This window comes from Lacerta agilis, chromosome 1 (genome assembly GCF_009819535.1).
Source record: "Lacerta agilis isolate rLacAgi1 chromosome 1, rLacAgi1.pri, whole genome shotgun sequence".
Lineage (NCBI taxonomy): Eukaryota > Metazoa > Chordata > Lepidosauria > Squamata > Lacertidae > Lacerta > Lacerta agilis.
Genome location: NC_046312.1, coordinates 22992278 through 23008540, shown reverse-complemented (window position 1 = coordinate 23008540; position 16263 = coordinate 22992278). Strand labels below are relative to the sequence as shown.

The window sequence follows — 16263 nt, the reverse complement described above, 5'->3', positions numbered from 1 at the left end:
ATACAACTAGTTTTCTGCAAAAGTAGGATTAGTATATGTTTGGATGGCACCTCATAGAAGTTCCTAAATATTAGATTACTCCCAATACTGTAAATGGAACCAACCTCCAGTTGGACCAAGACAAAGAATTCAAATTCAAACTTTGTCAAGGGTCAATACATTTTGGCTGGCCTTACCAGCGGAGGTAAGCATTTGTTGTTGGCAGGACCCCACTCCTCCAAAGGACAGGGTCCTACAGCTTGTTTGAAATGCGGCACATGGTCAGAAGTCAGAAGAAAATCTGCTCCTCTGAACTTTTATGTTTGGAGTAAGGGGGAGAAGTGGGAACATGAAAACAAGTTCCACCTCCAAAAGTTCAGAGCTGGGGTTATGCAAAGTATTGCTCTTCCTCTGCACCTCACTGGTACTCCAACCAAGCAACTTCCAATGGGTGCAGAGGCTGAGCAAGCCAGCACACCTCCATCTCTTCCTTCCAAATCAGGAAGAAACTTTATTTTTATTTCTTGCAAGCAAGTAAGGTTATGGAGCAGAGAAAAGATCAATAGAGATGTCTCCTGGACACACGGGGCCAATTCAACACCTACTGAGCACACAAACGTTCATGCTAGAAGTGACTATCATAAGCAGAGTTGCTACAATCCAAGTAGCTGACCTCCTGAACAAACTCTATGGAGCCCAGCCAGAGCCCTCTATGCTTAAGCCAGTTACTGCAATGGCTTTGGGGACAAAAGCAAATTCTCTCCTCTCCCAACTAAAGCCCAAACCCATTTTCAATTCCCTTTGTAAAGGAAAGATACTGGGAGTTCTAATTACATCAACTTTCAAACCCATTTTTAAAAACACAGCTTAAGAAGTTGAAAACAGCCTCAAACTGCATCTTATTTCAGTTTGCCTCAATCTAAAACAAAACACAGGTGGAGTTTACTGAGCCAGACTGTGACACTACAGTCAAGACACTAAAATCTGGTGCATTTAAGAATCCTAATTTCCTCATACAATTAACTGCAAAGGTCCTAGGAGTAGGCATGTCATTTTTTTAATGGTTATAGTATCAATTTACCTATCATGAACAAGCTTCAATATACAACCTGTCCAATAACTAGGTTAGGAGGACTCTGCATGAGACTAGTTTTTGGAAGCCTATCTGCATAGCTACATGGTTACTCTGAGGCCCAAATGAGCATGTTCAGAAAAGCAAGACATGATCCATGGCAATCTTTTCCACCACCCAATAGCAGGCTGTGGGTTGAGGCTGCGCTGCTCACCTGACCTCCCTCCAGCTGAGTCGCTGTGGAATACTGGAATGGAGAGGCAGAGGAAAGATCAGTGCATTGCAAACATGCGAGCAAGAGCACTAGCCTGGTTCCGCCACCACATTTGCACCACACCAACCTCAACACCACAACACCCCTTCTTGTCCCTTTAGGCAGCTGTGACTCGGCTAGAGCAAAGTCAGGTGAGCAGCATCATTCCACACACAGTGCCTGCTACTAATCACACCCAAGTATAAACCTTGAGGTGCTCTTGCCTATGATGCCTGACTACCATTTTTCAATCAGAAAAGTTATTCCATGGCAAGTTATCATTTTGGAAATCCTTAAGTTCTTCTGAGGGCTGACAGTTTTGTGTGTATGTGTGTGTGTGTTTTCACGTGTGCGGGTGTGTCTGTATGTGAATGTAGCTAACTAGATTATGAATCCACAATTGGGTCAAATGTGACTACCAGCTGAATTGCTTTTGAATTAGTCAGCAGAGTTAATTGTTGCTGTGGCAATTTAGTAACATTAGACAACTCTGCAGAACAGGTAATATGAAAACCAATGGCCCTGATGAGTGCCTCAAATTTGTTGTGAACCGACCTGAATTCTACAGATGAAGGATGGTATTATTATTATCATCATCATCATCATCATATTCAAAATTCGGGTGCATGAAGACCCCATTAGGAGGAGCCAGCCTCTTCCGAACTAATTAAAATAACTCTTTTGTTTAGGCTAAAAGGGGTAGATTCTGCTTACTGGTTTATTAGCCTTCACAAAACAGATTTATGATCCAGCCCTATGTAGCCTCACTTAGTTCAATGATGCTTGCCCCCTAGTGAGCCTGTTCAGAATAGTGCTTGCCCCCTACTTAAGGGGTACATCAGAAGAGGAACTTGTATTTCTGTAGTTTTCCTGCCAAGAAGTGTACATGGCTTTAAAAAATGTAAATGTAAGAGCTGCCGCAAAATATTGTTGTGTGGAGTGTTTCTGCTCAGTGCTCTTTACTTCTACCCAGTTTCCCAATTTCTCCCTCCCAAGAGCCAGCCAGTATTCCATAGGTACAGAGCATGCTGAACTCCGGGCATCATCCGTGAGGGGGAGTGACAAAATCCGGGAGGGGGGCGCTTGATCGAGGCTGTGCCGATAGCAACCCCTGGCTGGGCCACAATGGCAGATCGCACCCCCGGGCATGATCGCCCTGCCCCCTGGGCGGATCGCCCCGCCCCCGGGTGCACGCCATGTGTGTGGCTCCGGGTGCCCAAGCGCCTAGCTCCGTCGCTGTCACTGTGCTGCTTTGTAGGGTTATCCCCCACGTATTCCTTAAGGTTCTTTCCTACTACTTTGGCAGATTTTAGTGTTCCCCCCCCCCAAGGCTGCTGAAACCTCCCTCTTATGTGTGGGTTGGGTTGTTTAGGCTACCTAACAATTGTTTTCATACCCGAATGTCAGAAACAGAGGGAATGATGGCACTTCCGTAAGCTTATTTTACAAACCTAGCAAATATCACAAACCCAAGGGCGATAGTGTCTGAACATGTACCGATATATTGGGCGATTCCTTTTTAAAACAAGTACTGTATTTCCATGTTGGGAAGGCATCTTAAGCGTAGACTGTCACTAGTAATGTCCAAATGGCCATTAACTTTCCGTATACAACATGAATTTGAATATTAAACAGGTGTTGTCTTTTTCAGCACCTACTGAAGACCTTCCTCTTTCAAAATGCCTTTGAGTCCAGCTTTGAATGGGAGTTCTTTAAAGGTATTTTTAAAGTGTTTCACAGCATGTTGTTTGCTAGGTTCCTTCGGGAGGAAGGGCTGGGTACAAATTTGATTGATAAATAAATGTAGGTAATGGATACCCTGCTCCTCCTCCCGTGGAGCACCTAGAAGAGTTTCACAGCTAAGAAATATGGAACACATATATATGTAGCAAGAGAAAGGCACACATTAAAAGCACATCTACAAATGACATTAAAAATCAGGAAATCTGAAAAAAGAGTAAAAATACAGTAACAATATAGTAAAGCAGTAAAATATTACTGCTTTAAATATTAAAACCATGTTGAAAGTGAAGTTTTCAGCTCAGAGAAAAGAAAGGCCAGAGAGGTAGCCTGAAGGATTTCTACAATGAGAGTATTCCAAAACCACACAACCACCACCGAAAAGACTGTAGAAGATATATAAAAAAAAAGATGCAGACACCAGAATAAGCAGCAGCAGAGAGACACTAGGTTGCACTAAATGCACTATGTCAAGTGCAGGAGCAGAGGTGGCAAAAGGGGCAGCATAGCCCCATGCAGTAAGGACTTTATCCTCAAGTATGAGATGCAGAAATGGCCAAGTTGGATCCAAATTTCCTTCAGTTGATGGTCAAACGTGGATCCAGACTTTCTTCAGTTCATATGGAACTGTGATCAAAGGCACAAAGGAATCACCATCACCAGATAGGCGGGGTATAAATAATAATAATTATTATTATTATTATTATTACCCAAGGCTTCTACACTTACCCTACTATCTCAACCGAGTCATTAAGATAGGGATCAACTAGCATTTCATTTGCAATGTCCCATTCGCCATCCGCAGCAATGATGCCAACCTTCCTTAAACCCACTCTGTCCATGGTTTTGCGGAGTACCTTGGTAACAGATAACATTACTTGACAGATAGCACAGCTTTCATCAATGGGGAGAGTGTGACATTATCTTAACAGATCAAATTAAAGTGTGGGGGCTATGAAATGATGGAAGAGCTGATCTTCTACAAACACAGTTAATCTGCCCAAGTGTCATAGCTCTCAAATGGAATCCTGAACACCCTTACCTGAGAGCAAGCCCCACTGAATTCAGTGGAACATAACCCTGAGCGGACATGCATAGTTAAGCCAATTAACTGTGTGAAGGCCAGGAAGAGAGAGAGCACTCCAATATATACATGAAATGTACTTTCAACATTTGTTAAACTATTGCTTTAAATTGTGCTCCAAAGCTCCCAGTTCCCCAAGTTATTCATGTATTACCAGTTCTTAATCCTGGAACCTGTTGTTAAAATAATGACTTCCAAGACTGGAACTTGAAGGGCGTGCCTTGGCAGGTGTACAGGTTGACTTTTTTTTTTTTAGGTTGACTTTCGTAGCCACCTATTAGCCACCGCTAATTCCCTTACATCTGGTGATACATCTGCCACCTCCAACACACTGTTCTGGATGTTCTCCTAAGCCAATTTCAGGACATGCACAGAGAGTATGGAAACCCCATTGCACAAATAGATGGGACTCATTTGTTGAATCTCACCCATTAAGGCACGTCATCATCCAATTTAAATAATGTAAGAATTCTAAAATAAAATAACTGAATTGTTAATGACCGAGAAAGCAGAAATGCTGGAGATTTAAAAATCCTTGGCAGCTCTGGCATGACACCCTGAACTCAGAAGTCAATTAAGTGTTTGATAACTCCATCCTACATTCACTTAGCAGCCAGCTTCTAATACCATGTTTTAAAACAGGGGTGTGAAACCTCCAACCCACAGACCTGATTAGGCCCACCAGGTCTCCCCATTTGGCCACATCTACCTGCCCCACAGATGAAAGGAAACACCTGGCTCAGCTGAAATAGATTTGCAGGGGCTGCCAATATGTGGCGTCTGCAAAACCATCTACAAAGAGCTCCGTCATGGGGTCTTGCAGAATGCTTTGCAAAAGACTTCACAAGACCAGACAATCAGTGAATTGTCAGGTCTTGAGTAGTGCTTTGAAAGGTACTTTGTAGGCTGTGAATTTGCCTGCACTGTTTGATTTCAAATGGTGCAGAGTGGAAGGGGTAACTGACATCATTGGGATGTCAGGTGACTGAGATGTGAGCAGCCCCACCCACCTGCCAAATTTGGTCTTCAGCAGGGGAGGGGAGGGAGAAGATGATCTGGCCTCCTGGCCAGATCCAGTTCCCCACCTCTACTTTAAAGCAGAACCAGTGAAAATTTCCATTTGTAAAACCCTATTTCCTTCATTGTTAATCTTGCAATCTCCCATTTTATGCAATTCAGAAATCATTCATACAACATAAACCACTCTACACATACAGAAAAGATGATAATCTTCAAGAAATATTTCTGTATCATAAAGATAAGACTTCCCATGAGTTATGCCCATTATCTTACATTTAATAAATCAGACTAATAATACCGCCACAACTTATAAACTGACTGTAATTGAACTTGTTTCCCAGTTCAGAGGGAATGGGAGACTATGGTTAACTGAAGACCTGATGTGTCTGCTCACACCTCAAAGGGAGGGGCGAAGGGGCGATGTGCACAGGAAAAAGGCTTATTCGCTAATGAACAATAGTATCAGCCAGACACTGAAGAAAGAATAAAACCAACACTGAGGATCTAGAGACCCTCTAGTCCAGTGTTTCCCAAGCAGACGTTCTCTTGATGTATTGGAGTACAATTCCCATCATCCAATCAACACGGCAAGCAGCCAGGGATTATGGGAATTGCAGCCCAAAGCATTTGGGAGGCATTAGCTGGGCATGTTTGGATTGCAACCATTTTCTATGCATCTTTATCCATTAAAACTGCCTTAGGAAGCTTTGCCACTTGTTAGCAACAGAACAAAAACAAAAGGCTAGAACTGTAGGTAAGCTGATAAAGGTAAGTGTCAGTGCATTCTGCCCTCTTCTACGCACAAAGATGCACACATAGACACACTAGCTGTGCTGTTCTGATGTGTCCAACCAAAATTGGGAGAGATCCTGTTGCACTAGTACAACAACTTAGCTGAATTTTGCTAGAAGTTCTATGTTATACGTGCTAAGAATGCATCATTTAAAAAATGGATGTCAATTGATCAGTTGACCTACCTTGATATATTTGCTGCTAAAAGACCGTTCATTCCAGATCTAAAAATACAAAAAAATAAAAAAATAGAAGTGATACAAAGGTAAGAGAAGACACACTCAAACCCAATTCCTGGCATGCCTTGCCTGAGCTTAAGCCTGAAGGGCCAATGGGGAAAAGGCACTACACGTGAACCAGGTTAAGGTTTTGCTCCTAGTATTTATGAAGCCTCTGCTTTGTCTAGGTCTGATATACTGCAGAAGAAACTGTCCAGACTTAAGGATCTGCACTGAAAGCTACGCTCTCTGTCCTGGCCCAACGTGTAGTAATAATGCACACAGATACGAAAGGCAGGCAGTGGTGGATGGCCTAAAGGAAGATTGCAATCTACTAGTAAATCTCTGGGTGATTAAAAGTAGATCAGTAAAAAATTCTCTATCTGAAGAAGTGTGCATGCACACGAAAGTGCATACCAAGAACAAACTTAGTTGGTCTCTAAGGTGCTACTGGAAGGAATTTTTTAATTTTTAATTTTGTTTTAAATTCTGACTACCAACTGTTCAACAACAACAACTGAAATGAGGAAAGCAGGAGAAGGAGGACTGAAAATTGGGGTGGGGTGGAGGGAAGGAACTTAAGTTCAATGCAGTTCTGGTAGTAAAAACAAATGCTTGGGCTCAGAATGGTTTAATTGTAGCGCCTTCTCCAGGTGTTACAGGTAGGAAAAAGGATGTGTGTGTTCATATATAAATGTGTACACAAAGGAAATGTATGTCTTTTGTACCAGGCTCTGACTGATGGATCTTAAGGTTCTAGGACAAAAAAAAAAACAAGGCAAATCCCATAAGCCTAAAGTGTGAGCACCTCTGTTTCCTAATCATTATTTTAATAATCGGGGGGAGGGGTGTGAAGTAACCCAGTGGATTTTTTTAAGGAAAATGGTCGAAGCAGACTTGTATTGGATGACTTTGGAATTTCTAACATGAATCATGTTCAAAAGTATTTAAAGAGGAATTCCTTTACTAACCCCAATGTAGTCAATGTCCAAGTCATGAAATCTTTTAGCGCCTACAATCCAGGACACAATATAATAAGCAGTGACATCCGGATGATCATAGGGCCAGTTCTCACCCCTCCCAACCCATCCTGGAAAAGCCCAGGGCAACCCTGTAAAGAGGGAAAAAAAACAAGCATAAAATTAACAGAAAAGCTTAGCACACAGCCCCTATTCTCAGAATAGGACAGTTCAAACTTAAACCTACCCTGCAAGAGAGGCATTGGGGATGTGCGCAGGCTACGGAACAATCCACACACTTATTTCCTCTTGAAACCAGTGAGGCACCACTCAGTTCTGGTTTTTAGAAATTATACAGAAAGCTTCCTACTTCTTTGGCCATGGGAGCATAATACCTACCATCTTGAAGAGGCACTTCCCCAAAAACTTTCAATTTCAGAGCTTGCTGTCATTATTTATTATTTCCTTTATGAATAGCTTCCCATGAACCACCCCCAAGCAATTAACGATCAATGAATGAATGAATGAATGCGTTAATAAAAACATTCAATACAGAGGAAGATTGGGACAAAGATCTCTGAAGGAGCTTCTCCACCCCCAACGTTCAGCCATCTGGCATTTCCCTTACTGCAAGAAGTGAAACAGGGAAACAGGCAGAGGGCCTTCTCGGTAGTGGCACCTGCTCTGTGGAACGCCCTCCCAGCAGATGTCAAGGAAATAACCAACTATCCGAATTTTAGAATGCATCTGAAGGCAGCCCTGTTTAGGGAAGTTTTTAATGTTCTGTTGAAAGCCGCCCAGAGTGGCTGGAGAAACCGAGCCAGATGGGTGGGGTAGAAACAACAACAACAACTATAAATATAACTATAATATAACTATAAATATAACTATAAATTCTGTTTTCATTCTCTCCAGAAATGTTGTTGTTGTTGTTGTTATTGTTGTTACTGTGTATACTCGAGTATAAGCTGGCCCGAATATAAGCCAGGGCACCTAATTTTACTACAAAAAAACTGGGAAAGCTTATTGACTCAAGTATAAGCTGGTTCACCACACCACAAACCTCCTGGTGGGCCGGAGTGCGTGTGCATGTGTTGGCGGCGGAGGAGGAGCAAGCAGCCCGAAAGGAGCCCTTTCAGGCTGCTCCATCCACCTCCTCCTCCGCCTTTACCACTGTCGGCGGTGGCGGAGGAATGAGCAGCCCGAAAGGGCTCCTTTCGGGCTGCTCGTCACTCTGCCGCCACTCGCAAGAGCAGGCATAGGAGCTGCGGTTGGGAGAGGCGCAGCGCAGTGCTCAACTGGTATAAAGGGGTGAGATTATCTGCTAGGTATCCATGTCCCAATCTATGTAAGGCTTTGTACACCAGTACTAACCCCCTGAGTTTAGCCTAGTGTCTGGCTGGCAACTACGGAGATTAAAAAGCAAGTTACACCTATGGGGGTGCTAATGCCAAGACCAGTCTAACTATCATGGATAGAAGCAGGTAGGGAAACTGGTTTGGGCTAACTAGAATATCTGCACTATTGTTAATAACTATTGGCTCTTAGGGCATGCCCACATGAGAGATGAGAGAGAGGGGAGAAGATAAGAGAAGCACACATGCCCAGATAACTAACCAAACCATGGTTTGGCAATCAGGCAGCACTAAACATCAATTTTCTTTTGTTGGTAAGTTTTGATTCAGTATTTCCACGGTTCCCCACAAATATAACTATAAATTCTGTTTTCATTCTCTGCAGAAATGTGTGCTGACAAACAATACCCTCTGCTACTGGGCCTTCCCTCTCTTCCTCCAGCAAAGCTGTGGGCTTAAGTTCCTGCGGAGACAGGGTGCAACCAACGAATACTCAAAGACTCAGCCAGTCCAAACTGCACTCTTTCTGCTGTCAGGCCCTCCTTTACCATATGCCACAGAACAGTGCTTTTCACCCAGTGGTACATCTCATGGAGTACTAATAATAATAATAATAATTTATTATACCCCACCCATCTGGCTGGGCTTCCAGGAGGAACAATTACAGTCAGGTGACCAGCACCGCTTCAGGCTGGTCCTGGGCTTCCTTCATATTCTGAGTGTGCACTTCCATGAGTGTGCATTTTCCATGAAACATCCAGAGTGTGCATTTTCCATGAAACATCCAGAGTGGGAAAAACAAATCAAGCACCCAGGAAATGACATGTTGATTGTGTGGGCAAAGAAATGCAAAAACAGGAAGGTGAGGCAACATTCCGTTGTAAAAAGAGGAAGGTGAGGCAACATGCCGTTGCACTCCTGAAAGAGGAAGATACTACAATGCATGGGAAATCTGTGTTGCCTAAGGCTATCAAAAGAGGCAAACAACAGTTCCAGGCATCTAGTCTTCCTCATTTGTTGTCAGCCCTTCCAGGTTATGCTGATTTTCTTTGGGGCACCCTACAAGAGACTATACAATGCAGCTGCTTGCTCCTGTGGCTTCACCTCAGTCCCCAACCAACGTCACAATTTAATTTTCCAGAAGTGTTACAGGTTCCTGCATATTGTATTTTTACAAACAGGCTGAATTTCTTCAATAAGGCTTCCTTATCAATTGCAATGGTAATTTTGGTATCAAAGCATGTGGTATATTGGCGTTTTTATATGAAAATCATAATGTTCTCTTAACACTATGCTTCCATCACAATACATCCCCAAATCTTCCGTTCCAAATTTAAGAGGATTTTATTATAAGTTTATATAACAGAAATGATTTGGAATTCGTGCGGGGGATTCAAACTACACAATCACTTAAGTGTGTGTTAACATGGGGTGTGCTGACCGAAACCCAATTTTTAGCGAGGGGGAAAGTAATTTGGGAGAAGCAAAATGTTTACAGTTTAATCATGATGTAAAAGTCTTCTCTTTTTGTTAAAGGAATGAATAAATAAAGACTGACAGGTGAAAATCGCTCCATCTGCCCACCAACTTATTCCTACTGTATGTAAGCAGTAACAACAGCAGAGGATGCCTTCTCTTTCTCTCTCTCTCTCTCTCTCTCTCTCTCTCTCTCTCTCTTCCCATCCGCCCCCCCCCCCCCCCCGGCCACCACCTTTCTTGGTAGTAGCTCGTGGCTAGTGAGTAAAGAGAATAACCACCAGCCTGGGTTTGAACGTCATTCAAAGCCAAACACTGGCTAACTTCAGCACAGCTTAGGCCTGAAAAGCATCAGCTCCCCTCTGAGAGCTTGCAAATTCATACGGTCCTGGTAAGCCACAGTTTGGGCTTGCAAAGTTGAGCAAACCCAGCCTCTCTCTCTCACACACACACACACACACACACTCCAAGCTGAGTAAATCAATATTATTTAAAGCATGCTGCACGTTACATTGGAACAGAATGGTTTAAAATGAATCACAAAGGCGCTCTCAAATTACAGGGTAAGGATGAAACGTCACAGCTCACAGATCTGCATTCTTACCAATCAATTTAATATTAGGGTTTCTCTTTTTAGCTTCTTTCATCAGCCACCATTCATAGCCCCGGAAATAATTTTCATCATCTTCATAGTGCATGTGGGATGGTTCAGTCCCATCTACAGAAGGAAAACAAAATTGTAGCTCAGCAATGTGTGACACATCCTTTGCTACATCAATCTAATACATTTCTCAAGACATGTAAACTATATGTGTATCATTAAACTGGATGTGCAATATTATTCTTACGCCAATTTTAGCACCCTGGATAGCATCAAGGGAAGGAGATTAACAACAAATGCAGTTCTCTGTACTTATGCACATACATTAAGAACCCTGGTCTTCTATAGACATTCCAATGCCTGTCCTGTAATCACAGGTTGTAAGAACTTACTGAGTGGAAAGCTATACTTTAAGTCAGGCTTTTCTGGGGCTTATCTGCTGGAGAATCACAAGCACATGAAACAGGAAGGCAAAAAATACTAAAATCTGAAATGTACATGAAATGTAGTGCCCAGATGGCACCATGTTATGATGCCACCTAATATATAAAATACCTCTAAGCAGTATGCAGCAAATAAAAAAACCAAAATATGCAATAAAACCATAAATACAACTTAATCAAACACTGATCTTTGTTGATACCAGTACAGTAACTGGGAGCTGATGGTATCCCCTTCTCTTAACACACCTCCCCACACAACACCTCTCAGCTTCCCGCCTCTCCCCTAGGAACAAACAAACAAACTCACAGGTCACTTCAGCATCTCTCACAACAATGAAGGTCCCCTGAACATGCTGATCTCACCCTTGTCTCTCACTGTAGGTGTGGGTCACCTTTGGCCCTCTAGATGCTGCTGAACTACGATTCCCACCATCCCTGGCCATTGGCCATGCTTCCAGGGGCTGATAGACATCGTGGTTCAACAACATCCAGAGAGTTAAAAGTTCCCCACACCTGCTGTAGGGTGGGTGGGCAGGTGCCAAGATGCGAGGGAGCCTCAAGCTGTCCACAGCTGTGTCCCATTCAACAGTGAATCAGCGGCCCTCCACACATACAGGTCCAGGCTACAGTATAATTTGTAACAGTTGGAACTTAGGGGGGAAGTTTCATATATGCTTCTGCCTACCCATTTAACAGCACCTTGATAAGCTTACTTGGAAATAAGTGCTAATGAAATCAATGGGTTTACGGCAAAGTAAAGCATGTTTATAGCAAGAGGACATCCCATTTTCAGGAGATATTCTCCAACTTAATATGGAACCCACTAGGCAACAGCTCCCCCTACCCTGCAAAAACAAAACGCCATACACACAACAATCTTAATAATCTTAATGATAATAATGAAGATGATGATGATGATGTGCCACCCATCTGACTGGGTCGCCCGAGCCACTAGGGGTGGCTCCTAACAAAATATTTAAAATGCAATAATGCATCAACCATTAAAAAAATTCCCTGCCTTCAGATGTCTTCTAAAAGTCAAATACTTATTTAGCTGTTTGACATCTGATGGGAGGGCGTTCCACAGGGTGGGTGCCACTACAAAGAAGGCCCTCTGCCTGCTTGTTCATGTGAATCCACACACTCTCACACACCCCAAACACACAGGCACAAAGATCAACTGTGGGGGTACCACCCCCACCCTGCTTATCAAATTATCAACATAACTCTGGGGAAGGGCAATTATATCCCCATCAAGGGGCTTGAGAGAAATATCCACTACTGAGTATTTTGTTCCAACCATAACAGGATCAGTTTTCCAGAACCTAGTAAAGAGGCACAATCAGTATATCATGCAAAGCTCGTGGTGAGCAACTTGGTTGACAATGTTTAGAACTAACCAAACCATAATTACAGCATTATTACAATGCTTTATGGTTAAATCTCTTTCCTCAACAGCTCATACCTGTGGTCTGTGCATCTCCGCCAATCTCTACTTTGAGGATTTGTAAAGCAGCAGCAAAATTTGGCTTCAGAGGGAAAAAAAGAGGAAGCAGTGTTAACATTTATGCTATTCATGGATCACAGTGTATCATGTAAATAGGAAATGATTTACAGTCGTGACTGGTACTGACTTATCACCTAATATGATGCTCAACAATCATTACTTCTTTGATGGAAAACAGGGATTGTGTTTGCACATGATATGCCAAAACAGTGGCTGTGCATGCATACACAGCACATAATATGTCAGGCTTCAGAGCCTTTGAGACGCTGGGAGTCAATATCCCACAGAGGATCAGTTCTGCAGTGCTAATGGAACTAGTCGCCCAGCAACACCAGCACTAGGGAAAGGGATTTTAATACATCTTTACAAAGCAACTTGGTTGTTGTTAGTTCAGTCGTGTCCGACTCTTCATGACCCCATGGACCAGAGCACGCCAGGCACCCCTATCCTCCACTGCCTCCCGCAGTTTGGCCAAACTCATGCCAGTCGCTTCGAGAACACTGTCCAACCATCTCATCCTCTGTCGTCCCCTTCTCCTTGTGCCCTCCATCTTTCCCAACATCAGGGTCTTTTCCAGGGAGTCTTCTCTTCTCATGAGGTGGCCAAAGTACTGGAGCCTCAACTTCAGGATCTGCCCTTCCAGTGAGCACTCAGGGCTGATTTCTTTAAGGATGGATAAGTTTGATCTTTTTGCAGTCCATGGGACTCTCAAGAGTCTCCTCCAGCACCATAATTCAAAAGCATCAATTCTTCGGCGATCTGCCTTCTTGGTACAACTTGGTACAGAAGCCTATTATGCCTTCACCTTTCATCAGCCTTTCCCCTCTCTGTGTGCTGCAAAAAATTAGCCTTGTGGCTCTTCTGCAATTATTTTCTCCCAGCTTTGCTCATACAGTTGCAGTTACCTCAAATTGCTTTCTCCTTAATCCAAGAAAAGCCATGATTATATTGTGCAGTCAAGGACAGGGACATGTAGTTGTGTCCCAGTGATTATCCCAGTAAGAGAAAAGAACAACATGGCACTGATATTAGCTGTATGTACTGTGCCTTCCTACAATTAAGTGGAAAGGGAAACAGGCTATGAAACACACAGCACTTTCTCCAGACTGGAAGTAATCCCACAGCACCGCCCTGAGCCCTTGCCGGGAGAGAGACACAGGATGCAGAAATCTGAATTTTACTCCAAGTCATCAACAATAACATTGAGACCATAGACTGTTGTGTGTGCAGTACTATGACTTTGTAGCAAAATTCATATACTGAAACACTCAGATGTATTTTAAAATATTATCTTATTAACTTTTTTCTTATGCTTCGATGTAGATTGTACCATTATTGGAGATAGTTTGAACTAAGGTTTTTCCCCTAAACTGTTTGATTTAACTATTCTTGTTATTTTCTGCTGCGATCAATAAACTTTGAAACTGAAAAAAAAATATGATCATGGAGGAAATATATATTTATCCCACATCTTTCAATAAAGGGTTTCAGTTTCTCCATCATTCCCATTTGTGTCCCACTTCTTGGTAGTTCCACTGCCCTCAGAAGATTGTGCAAGGGCAGCCCAGGAGAAGACATTATTTGTAGTAGTCCCTAATTTGTGGAATTCCCTCCCCATAGACGTGCATTTGGCACCTTTATGATACAGTTTCTGACGCATGCTGAAGATGCACATCTTCACCATGGCCTTTGACGTACATCTTTAGGATTCAGTCTGTTCTTTTGACTGCAATTAGTGTTAAACTATTTTTAATATAGTATTTTAAGTTGTTGAAGCGCACCCTGGACCTGTTGATGAAAGGCAAGCAATAAATTGAACCAGTAAGAATTTTGCCTGAAAAGAAATAAAAAGCTTATCATATTCCTCAACACCATTTTGTCAAAAGCAGCACAAATAATCTTGAAAGCCTTGTTATCACCCAATACATTTAGCAGGAAAGACCATAAATTTCCCAAGCACTCCAGAAGATGACATTATTCTTGCTCTGAAAAAAGCCCCAGCACTGTGCTGCTCACCTTATTCCTTCACCACTTCAGCACTGCCCAAATACCCAGGCTGTTTCTGTAAGTACATTTCTCACATTCTATTCTGCAGTCTTTCGTCAACATTCTTAAATGTTGAAATGAAAAGCAGCATCTCAGTTTTATGGAGTGAGACTTTGAGGCTTCGCTCATGGCCCTGTCTTGAGAATATTTACAAGCCCAATTGCAACATGAATTTACAGCACTTTGCAACAGTTAAGCAGCCACTAAGCTTCCACAAGCTATTTAGCTAGTATTACCAATGCCAATAAGTACGACAGTAAGCAGGCCGGGGGGGGGGGGGGCACAAGAATAAGAAAAACATCCTAGCTCAAATTGTTACATCTTATTTGCCAGCCGTATAAAGCAAACATCAAGCATACACCATGGCAAAAAAAAAAATACAAGTTGATATTAATGCACTGATAAGGTTTGTGTAAGGTTTTCAGTAGTTGCCCATGAGTAACCAGTCGGATTCTGCTGTTTCTTTAAGTTTCTCTGTTGTGCAAGTATATACAGTGCAGAGCATAAAAGTTCACATCTCTCTCATCCTTCCGCAGAATCCGGGAATGACTCTTTCCGGTTCTTTCCCCAACATAAATGCCACGGGATGCAGAACCCCCTCCTACCATCCCTGCGCCTGGCCCCTCTGCGCAAGTGGGGAGATGGAAGAGTTGCGTTTCCCCCTATGCCTGGGCGGTGTGAGTGGGTGGGAACCTTCCCAGAGCCCTGGTCCGCACTTTCCTGGGCAGTCTCCCCTTCCCCACTAGAGGGACTGCTGCTTTCCCCGCTGGACGAAGAGGAATTGCTAAGAAGGTTTTGCAGGGGCACTCTATACCCTGAAAGCCCTTGCACAACTCTACGCTGAGGCGAGGACAGTTCCCTGACAGTTTGGGTCATGATATCAAGCACTGCATAATATAAGTACGGTAAAGAATACCTGTCAGCACATGAACACATGGAGTGGCGCTTGAACACAGTCCAGAATGTAGCTGCCAGAGTACTAAGTGCCACGTCAGTTATGAAACCCTGTATAAGGGGTGGCAGCCTTAGCACTGTGCCGGATTACCAAATAGGCAGAACAGGCACTTGGCTCATGGGCCTTTTAAGGGCCACATGACAATGGATCAAAATAATATTGATTTGATCATGAGTGAAAATTACAATCAAGCTTTCTTAATTCAATGTTTCCCACCTGGAAACTACAACTAATCCAGAATGAGGCAGCTAGACTGGTGACTGGGAGCGGCTGCCGAGACCACATAGCACCAGTCCTTCAAATATATAAAAGGATGTCATATAGAGGAGGAAGAAAGGTTGTTTTCTGCTGCTCCAATGAAGTGGACATGGAGCAATGGATTCAACTACAAGAAAGAAGATTCCACCTAAACATTAGGAAGAACTTCCTGACAGTAAGAGCTGTTCAACAGTGGAATTTGCTGCCAAGGAGTGTGGTGGAGTCTCCTTCTTTGGAGGTCTTTAAGCAGAGACTTGACAGCTATCTGTCAGGAATGCTTTGATGGTGTTTCCTGCTTGGCAGGGGGTTGGACTGGATGGCCTTTGTGGTCTCTTCCAACTCTATGATTCTATGATTCAGTCTTGAAAGACCTACATTGGCTCCCAGTACATTTCCAAGCACAATTTGAAGTGTTGGTGCTGACCTTTAAAGCCCAGTATACATGAAGGAGCGTCTCCACCCCCATCGTTCTGCCCAGACACTGAGGTCCAGCGTCATGATATCA

At 43.1% G+C, this 16263-nt stretch overlaps 1 protein-coding gene across 1 annotated transcript in view; it reads right to left on the bottom strand.

Annotated features, from left to right (window-relative positions):
* Positions 1-16263, bottom strand: part of GALC (galactosylceramidase) — a 34185-nt gene that overhangs the window by 16625 nt on the left and 1297 nt on the right. Inside the window, exons 3-6 of the mRNA XM_033141638.1 lie at positions 12458-12521; positions 10553-10666; positions 7130-7269; positions 6126-6164 (exon numbers count right to left, since the gene is read on the bottom strand). Of these exons, the coding sequence (XP_032997529.1) occupies positions 6126-6164; positions 7130-7269; positions 10553-10666; positions 12458-12521 (357 nt within the window). The remainder of the gene's footprint in view (positions 1-6125; positions 6165-7129; positions 7270-10552; positions 10667-12457; positions 12522-16263) is intronic.